The 17,699-nt window shown below is 42.4% G+C and overlaps 1 protein-coding gene across 1 annotated transcript in view; it reads right to left on the bottom strand.

Annotated features, from left to right (window-relative positions):
- The window catches only part of LOC123991123 (ribonuclease 3-like), a 138,823-nt gene extending 122,283 nt beyond the window's left edge, over positions 1-16,540 (bottom strand). The window contains 16 exon segments of the mRNA XM_046292350.1: positions 279-403; positions 768-937; positions 1,304-1,378; positions 4,563-4,644; positions 7,288-7,359; positions 8,709-8,795; positions 10,924-11,010; positions 11,137-11,217; positions 11,968-12,140; positions 12,713-12,854; positions 13,228-13,336; positions 13,472-13,627; positions 14,111-14,179; positions 14,512-14,954; positions 14,956-15,471; positions 16,249-16,540. Coding sequence (XP_046148306.1) covers positions 279-403; positions 768-937; positions 1,304-1,378; positions 4,563-4,644; positions 7,288-7,359; positions 8,709-8,795; positions 10,924-11,010; positions 11,137-11,217; positions 11,968-12,140; positions 12,713-12,854; positions 13,228-13,336; positions 13,472-13,627; positions 14,111-14,179; positions 14,512-14,954; positions 14,956-15,471; positions 16,249-16,299 — 2,438 coding nt within the window. The 5' untranslated portion in view covers positions 16,300-16,540.
- Between the last annotated feature and the right edge of the window lie 1,159 nt (positions 16,541-17,699).

Raw genomic sequence — 17,699 nt, 5'->3', positions numbered from 1 at the left:
AGTGCCACCATCAACCGTCCTGTGAGAGATGCTTTGAATAAGCAGTGTGGGGAACGGGGGAGAAGGGAGGGAAAGGAGTGCGTCTTGAGGGAGGGGGGAGTATACAGTAGTGTTTGTGGGCGGGGAGGATCAGAGGCAGGGGGAGTGTAGTATAGGTCCTGGGTGGTTGGCGAGTTACGGGGGGGGGCTCTGGCATAGCGGAGCAATAAGTGGTGGGAAGAGATCCTGGATGGTGAGGGGGTGGGGTTGGGGTTTGCGGGTTACAGGGAGGATCTTACTGGGGGTCTCCAGCGTAGCTGAGCTGGGCGGGCCGGATCCCGAAGTGGACGATGATGGGGAAGGTGATGACCTCTGGATTGAACTGCTCTCTGTCCAGCTGGTCAATACGTACAGAGCTAGGCTTCTGAAACAACAACACAAAGACTATGAGACCAGGGAACATATGGATAAAGTGTATCAGAGTAAAGATCTAGGATCTGTCCATACAAATCGTATTTATTACGGTCTAAAAAGCTAAACTGATCCTACACTGATTGAAACTGATTGACACACAGACTCAGATCCTATCAGACTTTGGTAAGTACATTGTTGTGTTATGTTACAAAAAGGAGCATGTGAATTCATGGAAATGTGCACTCGAAAGTGCAAACCCTGCCAATATAGCACTCTATCAATCACAGGCACACACCCTATGGATCTTGTTGCACTTTATGGAATAGGGTGCCATTTTGAATACAGTCCATGAAAGTGCTCTTATCCTCTCTCACCATGCCAGGGTTGGTGACGATCATGCCCTTGCACTCCTCTGCGTACTTCTGCCACTTCAGTTCCTCCCACTGCAGCATGTCAGCTATCTCCTCCTCAGGGACCAGAGGCTTGGAGCTCCGCAGGAGGTAGAGGAGAACCTGGTGCATGGAGAGCACCTCCTTACCACCGTCTGACAGGGAGGGACAAACACCGAGATCATGAGATACACAGACAAACACACATTCAGAAACACATACACACAGAGAAACAAGACCGACAGACAGAAACACAGAGAACATACAAGACACACACACACACATACGGTCAAATACGCAATCAGGTCTAGACACTTATGCAAAACTGATTGATCTCCATTTACAAAATGTTTGCATGGACAAATACACGGAAAATCCATAGATCTGAATCTCAACGCATTAAGAGGACAACTCATGTGTACACACACACACTCATGCACACAAAGTACAAACAACAGCATGCAGTACCAACATTCTCCAGCAGAGAGAGAGAGAGTTTTCTGAAGAAGGGACAGTCTCACCAGGTAAGAAGCGGACAAAGCGAGGCATGAAATGGAATTTCTGACATCCAGGAGATTGGTTGTCCCACTCTGGACCTGCGTGGGGAAACAACAAAGATACTGAAAATAAGATGAACCGTTTACACCTTTAGTCTAGAAATATGATTTTATTTGGTCGTATACACATGTTGCAGAGGTTATCGCAGGTGCATCGAAATTATTATGTTTCAAGCTCCAACAGTAAAGTACACCCAACAATACACACAAATCCCCAAAATTGAAATAAAGAAATATATACAAAACAAGCAGTGTCCGAGTGCGGGATATACACTACCGGTCAAAAGTTTTAGAACAAGGTTTTTTCTTTATTTTTTACTATTTTCAACATTGTAGAATTATAGTAGAGACATTAAAACTATGAAAGAACACATATGGAATCATGTAGTAACCAACAAAGTGTTAAACAACTCAAAATATATTTTAGATTCTTCAAAGTAGCCACCCTTTGCCTCGATGACAGCTTTGCACACTCCTGACATTCTCTCAACCAGCTTCACCTGGAATGCATTTCCAACAGTCTTAAAGGAGTTCCCACATATGCTGAGCACTTGTTGGCTGCTTTTCCTCCACTCTGCGGTCTGACTTATCACAAACCATCTCAATTGGGTTGAGGTCGGGGGATTGTGGAGGCCAGGTCATCTTATGCAGCACTCCATCACTCTCCTTCTTGGTCAAATAGCCCTCACACAGCCTGGAGGTGTGTTGGGTCATTGCCGGGGCTGGTAACTCTAATAAACTTATCCTCTGCAGCAGAGGTAACTCTGGGTCTTCCTTTCCAGTGGCGGTTCTCATAGGAGCCAGTTTCATCATATCGCTTGATGGTTTTTGCGACTGAAATGTTCCTTATTGACTGACCTTCATATCTTAAAGTAATGATGCACTGTAGATTCTCTTTCCTTATTTGAGCTGTCCTTGCCATAATATGAACTTGGTCTTTTAACAAATAGTGCTACCTTCTGTTTAACCCCCCTACCTTGTCAAAACACAACTGATTGGCTCAAATGCATTGAGGAAATTAATTTCACAAAATAACTTTTAACAAGGCACACCTGTTAATTGAAATGCAATCCAGTAGACTACACCATGAAGCTGGTTTATTTATCCATTATTTTACCAGGTAAGTTGACTGAGAACACGTTCTCATTTGCAGCAACGACCCGGGGAATAGTTACAGGGGAGAGGAAGGGGATGAATGAGCCAATTGTAAACTAGGTGACCGTGATGGTTTGAGGGGCAGATTGTGCATTTTGCCAGGACACAGGGGTTAACACCCCTACTCTTACGATAAGTGCCATGGGATCTTTAATGACCTCAGAGAGTAAGGACATCCGAAAGACAGCACCCTACACAGGGCAGTGTCCTGGGGTAGTAGGATATCTTTTTTAGACCAGAGGAAAGAGTGCCTCCTACTGGCCCTCCAACACCACTTCCATCAGCATCTGGTCTCCCATCCAAGAACTGACCTGGACCAACCCTGCTTAGCTTCAGAAACAAGCCAGCAGTGGTATACAGGGTGGTATGCTGCTGGTTGAGAAAATGCCAAGAGTCATCAAGGCAAAGGGTGGCTTTTCAAAGAAACTCAAATATTTGTTTAACACATTTTTGGTTACTACATGATTCCATGTGCTATTTCATAGTTTTGATGTCTTCAATATTATTCTACAATGTAGAAAATAGTAAAAATAAAGAAAAACTCTTCAATGAGTAGGTGTTCTAAAACTTTTGACGAGTAGTGTGTATATATACACACAAAAGTACATGGACACCACCCTTTGACTATTTCAGCCACACCCATTGCTGACAGGTGTATACAATCGAGCACACAGCCATGCAATCTCCATAGGGCAAACGATGGCAGTAGAATGGCCATACTGGAGAGCTCAGTGACTTAACGTGGCACCAACATAGGATTGCCTCCTTTCCAAAAAGTCTGTTTGTCAAATTTCTGCCCTGCTAGATATGCTCCGGTCAATTGTAAGTGCTGTATTTGTAAAGTGGAAATGTCTAGGAGCAACCATGGCTGAGCCGCAAAGTGGTAGGCCACACAAGCTCACAGGACGGGATCGCCGAGTGCTGAAATGCATAAAAATCACCTGTCCTCGGTTGCAAAACACACTACCAAGTTCCAAACTGCCTTTGGAAATAATATATACACACTACCGTTCAAAGGTTTGGGGTCACTTAGAAATGTCCTTGTCTTTGAAAGAAAAGCACATTTTCTGTGCATTAAAATAGCATTAATTTGATCAGAAATACAGTGTAGACATTTTTTATGTTGTAAATTACTATTGTAGCTGGAAACGGATGATTTTCAGCAACCATCACTCCTGTGTTCCAATGGCACATTGTGTTAGCTAATCTAAGTTAATCATTTTAAAAATGCTAACTGATCATTAGAAAACCATTTTGCAATTATGTTAGCAAAGCTGAACAAGAGTCTTTAGACTAGTCTTTAGACTTTAGACTAGTTGAGTATCTGGAGCAATCAGCATTTGTGGGTTCGATTACAGGCTCAAAATGGCCAGAAACAAAGAACTTTCTTCTGAAACTCGTCAGTCTATTCTTGTTCTGAGAAACGAAGGCTATTCCTTGTGAGAAAATGTCAAGAAACTAAAGATCTGGTACAACGCTGTGTACTACTCCCTTCACAGAACAATACTAACTGGCTCTAACCAGAATAGAAAGAGTGGAAGGCCCCGGTGCACAACTGAGCAAGGGGACAAGTACATTAGAGTGTCTAGTTTGAGAAACAGATGCCTCACAAATCCTCAACTGGCAGCTTCATTAAATAGTACCCGCAAAACACCAGTCTCAACGTCAACAGTCAAGAGGAGACTCTGGGTACTATTTAATGAAGCTGCCAGTTGAGGACTGCAGGATCATCGTATATATATATATATATATATATATATATATATATATATATATATATATATATATATATATATATATACACACACACACACACACACACACACACACACACACACACACACACACACACACACACACACACACACACACACACACACTATTTAACAGTCTGTAGCGGGTAAACAATGAGGCCGTGGCAAACAATGATTGAGTAGGAGAAGTGCGTGGCCAAGCGGTCATGGGTGAACAGGGAGTACAGGTGCCTTTCCCCTGGTGCCTAGGTATAGGGGCTGGGGGATAGGAGGTAATGGGTAGGAGCTAGTGGGTAGTATGGTGTGTTGTTCACCTGTGAGGTTCCAGTCATAGAGCTCCAGTATATCCTGGAATAGGTAGGAAGAGAACAGCTCCAGTCCTTTCACACAGTAGTTCTGAACATGGAAATAGGGAAACAAAGGGTTATTTATCTCTCTCTCTCATATATATATATATATATATATATATAGAGTGCCTTGCGAAAGTATTTGCCCCCTTGAACTTTGCGACCTTTTGCCACATTTCAGGCTTCATACATAAAGACATAAAAATGTATTTTTTTTTGTGAAGAATCAACAACAAGTGGGACACAATCATGAAGTGGAACGACATTTATTGGATATTTCAAACTTTTTTAACAAATCAAAAACTGAAAGATTGGGCGTGCAAAATTATTCAGCCCCTTTACTTTCAGTGCAGCAAACTCTCTCCAGAAGTTCAGTGAGGATCTCTGAATGATCCAATGTTGACCTAAATGACTAATGATGATAAATACAATCCACCTGTGTGTAATCAAGTCCCCGTATAAATGCACCTGCACTGTGATAGTCTCAGAGGTCCGTTAAAAGCGCAGAGAGCATCATGAAGAACAAGGAACACACCAGGCAGGTCCGAGATACTGTTGTGAAGAAGTTTAAAGCCGGATTTGGATACAAAAAGATTTCCCAAGCTTTAAACATCCCAAGGAGCACTGTGCAAGCGATAATATTGAAATGGAAAGAGTATCAGACCACTGCAAATCTACCAAGACCTGGCCGTCCCTCTAAACTTTCAGCTCATACAAGGAGAAGACTGATCAGAGATGCAGCCAAGAGGACCATGATCACTCTGGATGAACTGCAGAGATCTACAGCTGAGGTGGGAGACTCTGTCCATAGGACAACAATCAGTCGTATATTGCGCAAATCTGGCCTTTATGGAAGAGTGGCAAGAAGAAAGCCATTTCTTAAAGACATGCATAAAAAGTGTCGTTTAAAGTTTGCCACAAGCCACCTGGGAGACACACCAAACATGTGGAAGAAGGTGCTCTGGTCAGATGAAACCAAAATGGAACTTTTTGGCAACAATGCAAAACGTAATGTTTGGCGTAAAAGCAACACAGATAATCACCCTGAACACACCATCCCCACTGTCAAACATGGTGGTGGCAGCATCATGGTTTGGGCCTGCTTTTCTTCAGCAGGGACAGGGAAGATGGTTACAATTGATGGGAAAATGGATGGAGCCAAATACAGGACCATTGTGGAAGAATGGATGGAGTCTGCAAAAGACCTGAGACTGGGACAGAGATTTGTCTTCCAACAAGACAATGATCCGAAACATAAAGCAAAATCTACAATGGAATGGTTCAAAAATAAACATATCCAGGTGTTAGAATGGCCAAGTCAAAGTCCAGACCTGAATCCAATCGAGAATCTGTGGAAAGAACTGAAAACTGCTGTTCACAAATGCTCTCCATCCAACCTCACTGAGCTCGAGCTGTTTTGCAAGGAGGAATGGGAAAAAATTTCAGTCTCTCGATGTGCAAAACTGATAGAGACATACCCCAAGCGACTTACAGCTGTAATCGCAGCAAAAGGGGGCGCTACAAAGTATTAACTTAAGGGGGCTGAATAATTTTGCACGCCCAATTTTCAGTTTTTGATTTGTTAAAAAAGTTTGAAATATCCAATAAATGTCGTTCCACTTCATGATTGTGTCCCACTTGTTGTTGATTCTTCACAAAAAAATACAGTTTTATATCTTTATGTTTGAAGCCTGAAATGTGGCAAAAGGTCGCAAAGTTCAAGGGGGCCGAATACTTTCGCAAGGCACTGTATATATCATATATATAACAAATCTAGTTCTCCTTATCAGGCCATTCAGATGGTGTAGGTTAAAAACAACCTCTACTTCTTTACGGCCTTGGGTGAGAAGACTGCGGGGAGGGGGGCTAACCAGAAGAACAACAGCCTTTTAACTCCAATTACAGAGGAGAAAGCAATAGCGAGAGACCCCAAAGAATTTGAAAACAAATCAAATGTTGATACTATTTTGTGATCTGTTGCCACAAGAAAACGGCAGACAGTGAAAAATTGTTGTTGTACTTTAAACCAGTGGTGTAAGGTACCTAAGTAAAAATACAATAGAAGTACTACTTAAATTTTTTGGGGGGGGAATCTGTACTTTACTATTTATATTTTTGACAACTTTTAATGTTTGAGAGAACATCCCTGGTCATCCCTACTGCCTCTGATCTGGCAGACTCACTAAACACAAATGCTTTGTTTGTAAATTATGTCTGAGTGTTGGAGTGTGCCCCTGGCTGTCAAAAATAAATAAAAAATAACAATAATAATGAAATCGTGCCATCATGTTTGCTTAATATAAGGATTTTCAGCATTTAATTTTACTCAAGTATGAGAGCTGATTACTTTTTCCCACCACTGTACTTAAGTACATTAAAACCAGATACTTTTACTTTAGTTATTTTCTATTAAGGTATCTTTACTTTTACTCAAGTAGGACAATGGAGTCCTTTTTCCACCTCTGACTAACTATTTGCACATCGTTACAATACTGTACATAGCCATATGACATTTGAAATGTCTCTATTCCTTTGGAACTTTTGTGAGTGTAATGTTTAATGTGAATTTATTTATTGTTTTGTTCACTTTTGCTTATTGTCTATTTCACTTGCTTTGGCAAACATATTTGTTTCCCATACCAATAAAGCCCTTTGAACTGAGAGGGGAGAGAGAAAGAGGGGCTTTACTGACCTCTGGTGTCATCTCTTCAATAAAGTGAATGGTGTAATCTATGTTGAAACGAATCACTCTGCACAATGGAATCTGGGATGATGAAAGAGAATAGGGGGGGGAAGAGAGTAGAGGAACACTCATTACCATGATGTTAGACAGAGGTTACAGCTTTTCAAGAAAACTAATTAAAACCTCATCTCCATAAGCAGCGGCTGCAGCCCAAAATCACACTCACACACAGGACACCATATATACACAGAACACACACATACGGAACACAAACAACCCACACGTGGTATCTCTTTACCCACGGCTTTTGAACATTAAGTGACTCCAATCTCTTTAAGGAGATAAGCCTGCTCTTCCGTTTTTAATCTCCCAGTTACATGCTCTTTGTTGTCTGAACGGGAGTCCATTTTGGAGGATTAACCTGGCCCACCGTATATCATGCAGTGGTGCCCACCCCTCTAGCTAACTAGCAGGGGCTAATATCGCTGCGTTCTGGAGTCTGTAATCCCCAGACCCTCTGTAATGAAAGGTTTTTCAAGGGGTTGTTTAAATTATCCCGTGGTAATCTGGGTTTAATTCTCGCCAAATTATTTTCAAATTGGAATTATTGACCGAATATGCGCATTTCGCGTCATTATTCAAACACACAACTCTCTCAATCACTGCCTTATTCAGCTAGGCCTTGCCTGCCATCGATTTGCCATCCTTTTGGGACAAAAATATATATGAAAGAACCTAATACAGTTCAACTTGGCTTGCCTTTCAAGCCTCCCCTGAAACTCTCTGAAGCCCCCCTGGGGTGGCGCGCCTCAATTTTGAAAACCTCTGCTGAAGAGGGATCCTCTGTCGATACGTATGAGGCCTTTAAAGTCCCAACCGCTGTTATATTTGACAGTTACTGATGGGCCTTTAAAAGTAGAGAGGGAGGTAGTGGACTTAAAACCCAAGGTCGCCATCAGCAGTGTGGCCGAAAAGGAACGTAGAGTGCTTCCCAAATGGTACCCTGACCAGGGTCCATAGGGTGCCATTTGGGAAACAGGCTAATTTTGTCTGAGGCTGACTCTGGAACAAAGGAGAGGACCGACGCGAAATGCAGATTTTAAATTGCTGGGTTTTTTTAAAGCTGGCCGCTGGCTCTGAATTATTAATGGATGCTTTGCTTTATAAACCTGCCTGTAGGGACGGACAGAATATTCATATTACGCAGGACACACAGGCAGCTGACGCGGCACAGGTTGTCCCATCGGAGGACACGAGGGAGAAAGGAAAGGCAACAGAAGAGCTGTGTGTTGAGCTATGCATATACTTTAAAACAACAGTCCTTGTAACATAAAGGTTCAATAAAAACACATTTAAAATAGTAATCAAGAGAGAAAGATCGAAGAGAGCGGAGGGTATGATGGCAGGATGGATCATTGCATGGTGCTTACGTTAGTGAGAGGCATGTGGGAGAAGAGGGAGAAGCCTTCGAACAGGTACTCATGGTCATCGTACTCGATAACCGTAGGCCTGTCTGTCTGGGAACAACACACACCAAAAATGTCAGAATGAAGTCTGATGTAAGAGAAATCTATGGTCATGGTTTTTGGGTCCAGCTACAGTGGTTCCTCCTTTAAAAGTTTTGTCATACACCAGCACACCTTGCGGGCTGCTGCAGCATTCTGTGGCACTTTATTTATTTGTCAGATATTTTTTACATTAATGCCAGTTAGCGCTAGTTTGACCACCAGAGGGCAACTTGGAGAAGCATTTGATATTCTCCCATATTGGCATTACTAGAGAATAGAAAATTAAAAAATTGTAGTAACATAGTATATGGGATTGATCTTAAGAAATGTAGCTTAATTTGATTAATATTATGGTGTTTCGATGCCGAGAAATTTGAAAAACAAAACCCTCTAGGATGGAATGGAAAATATTCCGCTGAACAACGCGACGGTTGGGAGTAGGCTACAGTATAAGAGGATTGGAGGATTCTAAATTAATATCTGAGGGAGATAACATTTCCAAACCCTAATTGTAGTGTAACCAATACTCATTTCACCTATGGTAGGCCTACAGTGTCCCTACATATATTTTTTTCAATGACGTGGCTCTCTGCCAAGAATTACATTTAGAGGATTGAAGGATTCTAAATTAATATCTAAGGGGCATTTTGTGAGAAGGGGCATTTATAACATAAATTAATTAATAATATATATTTTTAAAGTAATGGTATTTTGGAGATATAACCTAGTGAGCGAGAAAATGGCATTTCTTGAACATGGGGTGAGACATTCTCACTAATTTGCAAATAAAGCCAGTTATTTTAAATGGTTTATTTCTGGAGAAGCCTAACTTGATTATTTAGCAGACATCACCTGCTTATACTCAGTCAACACATATATCTTAAGAATATACATGAACATTTTAGTTTCTCCATGTCTCAGAGCAGAGCGAAACGGTGCGGAAATAGACGTCCACAGCGGGATGGCATATATATATATAAAGAAATTATATTTTAAAGATTATTTCCTTTAAAAAGAAAATGACAGTGAGCGATTGTAATCTGAAAAAAGGCCAAAACAATTTTTATAAAGGACAAAACATAGCCCTGCTAATAGCCATAATGATGCTGTACAACATAATCATGTGTGTTGAAAGAGTATTTTCCAGTAAGAAACCATTTGTTTACCTTCCATTAGACAACTTTGTACCAATATTTCTGTAATTCACTGATATTTATTCCCATAGAAATTCGTTATGGATCCATAACAAAAAAACAATGGCATTTTGAAGGAGTATTTTTATCATTATTTTATTAATTAAAGCATAAAGATGCCATTATTAGTTACATCGTTTTAGTTTGAATGTGCAAACTGGCACTAAGAGCAGAACAGCGGGAACATTTCCCGCCATTATTAGTGCAATGCCCCTTAAAATTTTTGGAGATGATTTTGTTTTCAAATAAGGTAAAATAAGCAATAAAAAGGCCATTCTTGAACATGGGGTGAGAAATTGTTACTAATTTATAAATAAAGCCAGTTTGTTATTTAAAATGATTTAGCGGGAGAGAAACCAAAAACCTACAATCATCTCATGGGTCTCCCAGTCAAGGACCGCACATGTATTGAACCAGCATCTGTAGCAACACAGCTTGCATTGCTATGCAGTGTCTTAGACCATTGCACCACTCAGGCGCTGTACAACATGCCTGGTCGGGAGTGGCCTACAGTACTACAGTAAGAGGATACATTTTTGCTAACAAAATAAAATAATAAAAACCATAGTGTAACAATTTTTAGTAAGTAATACTGAAGTTGTGCACAATTATCAGTTTCTATTTAGGTTTATGTCACCCATTCATTGTCAGAGACATAGTAGAACCCAAAAGCATAATCAGTGCTCTAACTCCCCCTTGTGCTGGTCTGGAGCAATGAAGTGGTGACGCAGGGTACCGTACTAAACCACAAATTACCTCTAAGTACCGCGGCGTAAGCTTGCAACTTTTAAAGGAGGAACCACTGTAGGGCATAATGTTTTTTCCCCGACTATGTCACCTTACCAGGACAAACTACAAACTCAAGGTAAGGTCATGTGTTCAGGGCAAAAAACTCAGAACTGTGAGAGGGATCAAGATGGAGTGCGAGACAGATGTATTCATACCAGGAAGTTAGTAGGTGGAGACACAGTGATTCTGTAGTGGTAGAGCTTCCCAGAGTTGTTGTTCATCGGACGACATTCCTTCACCGACTGGAGAGCGAGAGAGAGAGTCTTTGTACTAATGTTTAATAGTAGAATATCTATCCTTTAGTATTTTAGTGTGAATCAATGCAAAGTATTTTAGAAGAGAGTAGAGTAGGTTGTGTGTGTGTTTACCTCCTCTCCAGGGTAGATGCTGTGGCGTATCCCTGTGCGTCTGGACTTGGCACTGCACTTACACAACGGCCCATCGTTCATCTGTACACACACACACACAGGACAGCCATAACCACTATGAACACTCTTCCAAACCGTAACAGGTGCTGAAGGGAGTTGTGGAATGTGTGTAGTACACAAACACAAGAGGTGATATTTTGACAGCAGGCAAAAGATGTCACCAAAAAATAATGAATCACTTAAAATACACTTATTATAAAACACGTTTGCAATAAACATATACAGGATTAAATGATGTGCATTCGTACATCTGCAATGTTTGTTTCCAACACCACATAATTTAAAACCATAGTTACCCCGTCATGGGCATTGTTTAAAAAGGTTTCAAATAAAATGCCATTACAAGTATTTTGGAGGAATATGGTCTCTTCCAACACTAACATTTGTTTTAGACTAAGATTCTTCAACTGGGTGTACAGGCTTTCATTCCAGCCTTGTATTTAAATCAGGTGTGGTACTGCAGGGTTTGAATGAAACGCTGCACAACCCAAGCTCTTCAGGACCAGAGTTGGAGAAGCAGGCTGTGATAGACCATGTTAGAGTAAAACCTGTACTCATAATGCTCAGAGTAGGAGTGGTGATCTACGATCTGGTCCCTCTATGTACCCCTATTCCTTATGATCTGAAAGGCATCCTGCACTATGAAACTCGATTTTTTGAATGAACATTTTCTGATTAGTTTCTTAATTATTACTACAAGGGTCAATCTACCACATCTCCTCGATTAATCAAAGACATTAAATAAATTAATCAAGTGCAGGAGGTTCTGACCTGTCCTGGGTCGTTGTACCACAGCTCGTCATGCAGACGGTCTGGATGGGCTTTCTTCCTCTTGATCTCAGCGATCACGTCAAACACGTCAGAGTCAGAGCTGCTGGAGCAGGTACTGCCTCCCCCGTCAGACTCGCAGTCTGACTCACTGCTGCTGTGACTGTGGCACTCCTCTGGAACAGACACACAACAACCAGGACACGGTCAGTGGCTAGTGCACAGAGAGAGGTCTCAACACAACCACCACAACACTGACTTGTGGTCACCTGTCTACTCTGGTGTATGGTTTTTACACTTGTTTTTTAATACTAGTTGTTCCTGCAAAAACCAACACCTGGACATATGTAGACACTGCTGTGCACAGGGTTTCACTTCCTTTTTTGCACTGTCATTGGCTAGTCCATACACGAGAGGTCTGAACTCACAGCAAAGACAGTAATTGCTACTGAAAACAGGTTGACAAGCCTGAACACTGTGTCAATCTTAGTGCACTAAATGTTGTAGCTAATCACGCTCTCTTTTTAACTCTCCTAGTTGTCGGACAGGGCTGAAGTCATTCCTAATCACATTAAATCAATCTCGGACATGGCAAGGCAAGTTACACACAGTTTATAAAGCAGGTTGGACAGTATTTTTTTACTTCATTCAACACAAGACACAACTGTCATTTTCACATTCCACCGTTACATAACCAGTGTTAGAGGTTAAATACCTTTGGGGATACTATCTGATATCAATACAGTACCGGGCTCCTCATCTAGCTTGGTCTTGGGGGGGTCCCATTTGGGCCGGGCCGACTGAGCACGCTCCTGTCTCTTGACCAGCTCTTCCTCAAAGCGTTCGTACAGGTCCCTCAGCTTACTGGTCCCCACCACCGTAGAATCACCCTACAGCAACAAAACAGGGTCACACAGAGTTTCAAAAGGCAGTATGAGAAATTTGAGCAATTGGTTGAAAGACAGTAGAAAGCTGTGGTGGTTCAAATCACTGACAGAGAATCACTGACAGATCAGAGCATTTGTAAATGCCTCAATGATTATCAGAGATATAAGTGTTCATATGGTGTTGTATCCTCAGACATTTTCCAAATACATTTCTGGTGCATACTGTAACAGGAATTTCTGGTGCATACTGTAACAGGAAAATCTGGTGCATACTGTAACAGGAAAATCTGAAATTTGGTTACATTTTCATACAGAATTAACCTGTTTGTGTCAAACTAACAAAGTCAGCAAAGAAAAGCCAGCATAAGCCTCCTACCACTTGATCCATGGGATCGCTGGAGTAGTAGTTCTCAGCATGGGTACAGCGGATCCACGCAGGCTTCAGCAACTCATCCTCCTCTCTCTCATCTCCCTCCCCTTTCTCCCTCTCGCCCCTCTCCCTCTCCCTCTCGCCCCTCTCCCTCTCGCCCCTCTCCCTCTCGCCCCTCTCCCTCTCGCCCCTCTCCCTCTCGCCCCTCTCCCTCTCGCCCCTCTCGCCTCTCTCCATCTCTCTCTCCCGCTCTCTGTCTCTATCTATGGAGACTTCAGGCTCTGTGTCTCGGCTCCTGGCGGAGGTATAGCTGCGCTCTCTGTCTCTGGTCATCCCCGGTCCGTCGGACCTCCGGTCCCTCTCCTCCTCCCAGCGACCACGCTTCCTCTCTCTGCTGCCTGACCGACTGCAGGGAAAGACACACATAAATGGAGTGGGTAATGGTCACATTGGGAAACAAAGCAAAGTAGAGAGAGAGAGAGACAGCCATCTCTGCTCCTACTGCTCCTACTGTGTAAATAGTTACATTGTGTGCACATAATTGAAATCAAAGACGTGGGTAACAAGCTAAGTACTTTCCGGGTTCAGTATTATAACTAGGGGATCTATTCAACCCGTATCATGAAAGTAAAGTATGATTGAAATTTAAAGGCAATGTTGCCACGTTTGTGGAGACTGCATTCAATCTTTAAAGTTGTATTTGTTGATGCATATGTATACTCAATCCAGAATTATCATAAAATGTATATTGTGCAATCTGTAACGCTTCAGCAATACATATTGAATATAGCCCTAGGTGTATATACATGCAAGCAGACACAGATTAAAAGGTCAAATTAAAGAATTATTAATATATTTTTTAAATTAAGTCAACGTGAGCATCCATTACCTTCTAGGTCGCTTCCTGTGTCGGTCAGGTGACTGAGACCTCCGACTGTCTCTGTGGCGATGCCTCTCCCTGAGAATACACATACCCGCACACACAGACAGACACACACTTCCCTTAAAATGTACAACATACAGATACATATCTGGTATTGAAAGCATTGCATTAAAGCAAACACGGTAACACATAACATGAGTCCACTGAACACGAGTGTCTGCTAAATCAGGGTTTCCCCAACCAGCCACCCATGCACATTTTGGTTTTTGTCCTAGAACTACACAGCTGAAATCAAAAACCAAAACGTGCACCCAGGGGGGCCCCAGGACCGTGTTTGAGAAACCCTGTGCTAAATGACCAAAATGTAAATGAGGACATTATACGTTGGGCATGGGACCAACACATACCTGCTGCGTTCTCGACTCCGGTGACGGGTAGGAGGAGTCCTCCCACGCTGTTCGTACTCTGACCGATGTCTCCCTCCCTCCGGCCTGCGTCTGTCCGGACTCCTGCCTCGGTCCTTCCCTCTCTGGTTCATGGGGAAGTCCATCTTGTGTCTGTCGCCACCACCACCACCACGACTGCCGTAAGCATAGACACCCTTCTGCTGCCTGTGGTCGTCATGGCGACCCCCTCTGCCTCTCTCCGGCGACCTCTGACTCCTGTCGTCCATTTGCTGTTGCTTCTCAGCCTTATACTGCTGCCCTCCTCCTCCATGAGGACTGTGCCTGAAGCCCCCATGGTCTGGCTTGAAGGAGCTGGGACCCTGGTGGGAGCCGTAGTTCCCTGGGCTAAAGTTGGGCAGAGGAGGGAATGGAGGATGGGAGTAGTTCATGGAGTAGGGGGGGTTGATGGTAGCTCATGGACTGTGGAGGCATGGTAGGAGGCATGCCGGGGGGGTGAGGGAAGGGTGGAGGGGGTACGGAGGGCATCATGTAGTGGTAAGCACTCTGAGCTGACGCTGGAGACCCAGATATGGAGCTTCCAGAGGTGTTGCCGGCAAGAGGAGGAGGGGGGAAGTTGGGGTGGCTCTGGGTGTTGGGGTTGGGGAAGGGGGTGCACTGGCTGAGGGGACTGGCCGTCATACCCCCCTGAGTGGGCACTGGAGGGGGGTATGACATGTAGTCTGAGTGTGCAGTGATGTAACCACCCCCACCACTGTTTCCTTGGCCACCATAGCTGTGAGAGGAGCTGTGCTGGGCCTGGGGGTCGTAGTGGTAGGGGGGCATTGGCGTCTGGGGGGGTGGGGGTCCTAGGTTGGTGGGCCGGTAGTTTTGGTGGGAGCCTGGTTGACCCCCATGTTGACCTGGGGGGGGCTCTTCCTCTGGGGCAGCCTCCACCTCCTCGACCCTGATGGAAGGACATACCTACAGGACAACAGGAACAACATGTTTAAATAATCACCAATGTGCACAGTGTCACCAGCTATGGTCCAGGGTGTTAGTGTGCTTCAGCAAGCCACACTAACACCTTGGACCAAAGTTAAGTGTCACCATGCACAGCACAGACCATCTGAATCAACACTCGATTATCTGTGGACATAAACCACCAAGTCTGTAATGAATTAGCAATCAAGTCAGCCTGTACTGACACCATTGTACTGTGGCGAACGTTAGCTAAAAAGTAGCTAGCTTGCTACAGTAAACGGTGAGTAACGTAGCTTGTTTAAGAAGTTAGCTAGCATGTCCTTTCGGCTACAGTTGAACGACAAACGATGGCAAGCTAACAGCTAACCAGTTATACAACTAAGCAAAGAGGATGGATAGCTAGTTAGCTAGCTAAGTTTACAGCGCACACAAATTAGCCAGTCATACTGACAATAGCTAAATGGGAGGCTAGCTAGCTAGCAAGCTAGCTGTATGTATTAAACATAAACAAACACACTAGCTAACGTTTGCTAATTAACTAGCTGAATCCAATGAAAGCCTTCAAGAGAAGCTAGCTACATTATCTAACATTACCTTCAGATTTGATAGCTTTCTAGCTACACGGAGCCTGATATCAAACTGAAGCGCATCAATAACTGAATGGCATGGAGTGCTCTTGAAACATATCACCTTTAGCAAGTCAAGGGAGATAAATAGAGATTTTTTTTATAAATTACACATAAACTTGACTTCTATTCATGCACTTGTTGCAAATACCTTGTTGGTTGAATGGGTTTTGCTGAAAGGTTTTACTGTGCGTGCAAGCATCTGTGTTTCCAGTCGGAATGCTAAAGAAGATGGACACGCATGAACCAAGGCACACGGGTCATTGCTAGACGGGATCCAGCTTTTGTCAAATAAACGTCAAAATTGAAATATTTGGGATTTTACCTAACCCTTTCCATAATCTTAACCTAATTATCCTAACCTTCTACGTTAATTATCCCAACTGGCTGCGTTAATTGTCTTATTATGCTACGAAAAGACTAATCTGACTTTTATTTTACAAACGCTGCACCCCTTCTAGCCATGAGCAAGGACACCCCTGGTGCCCAAGTTGAAGACAAATGTCGCGGAGCTGAGACTCGAGTGACAGTCGTCCTGACGAGCCCTTAGTTCCCAGATAGCTAGATTATGCTGGCTAACTGTCAACAGTCAACAGCAGCATGGACAGAAATTATGTTCTTATATTTAACAAAAAGTTACAATGATTGAGTGACTGGTTGACGCGAAATCTGTATCTAGGTGATTCTGCAAATTCAAGCACTTTGGCCCTGCAAGCTTTCAGAAATTAACACGTATTGAAACACAATTTTAGCAGTGTTATAATTGTCTTTGATTTGTCTAGAAACAGTATCTGATAATGGCTATGATCGTACTAATCAGGAATTTAAATATTTTTCTCAGACAGCAATAGACAAATGTAATTTCCATCACGTCATTAAACATACATTTTAGTTGTAAATGAAATATACAAATTATTTATAACACATTTCTTATACATTTGTACATCAACTTGTATTGAATATTATTTTAAGTGATTTTGAATATTTTCCTAATATTAATATTAATAATTCAAAATGACGCCTGAATGTATAAACTTGACTTTGGGACAGCTGAAAACATTTATTTAACCTTTTTGTGAGATTAAGATAACAACCATATGATTTCCCTATCTAAAGAAAATCAATCAATGTAAATTATACATAATATATTAATTTAACTCAAAAATATGGTTGTGGTGGAAATGACAGGGTGTGGTGGAAATGACATCTATGTAAAAAAATAACTTATGAAAACAATACTTTATTGCAAACATTTTGAACAGCAACAATTGCAAAACATTTAATTAATATAAGACAAAGTAATATTCCAAAAGTAGCCGATGGGCAGAGCTCAAGGAAGTAGACCAGTGTTTTTGAGAGATGGGCCCAGATTGCAGAGGGATCATCCGCATAGAAGAGCTCAGTGAGCAAAATGAAACTGTATCATTTGTGGTATATCCAACACAGGTGTGGAGGGTCACCTGCTTGTGAGAATCACCAAAGTGAACTGCCTGGATTTCACTGGTGTATTTACACAGGTAGTTCTCTGAAAAGTCAATATGCACGAGGAACTCCTCTTTCTGCAGATTCTCTTTTAATTCTCTCAGTTTTGAGTATTGGTGT

Source organism: Oncorhynchus gorbuscha, linkage group LG12 (genome assembly GCF_021184085.1).
Source record: "Oncorhynchus gorbuscha isolate QuinsamMale2020 ecotype Even-year linkage group LG12, OgorEven_v1.0, whole genome shotgun sequence".
Lineage (NCBI taxonomy): Eukaryota > Metazoa > Chordata > Actinopteri > Salmoniformes > Salmonidae > Oncorhynchus > Oncorhynchus gorbuscha.
Note: the sequence above shows the minus strand (reverse complement) of the source record. Positions and strands in the feature narration are given on the sequence as shown.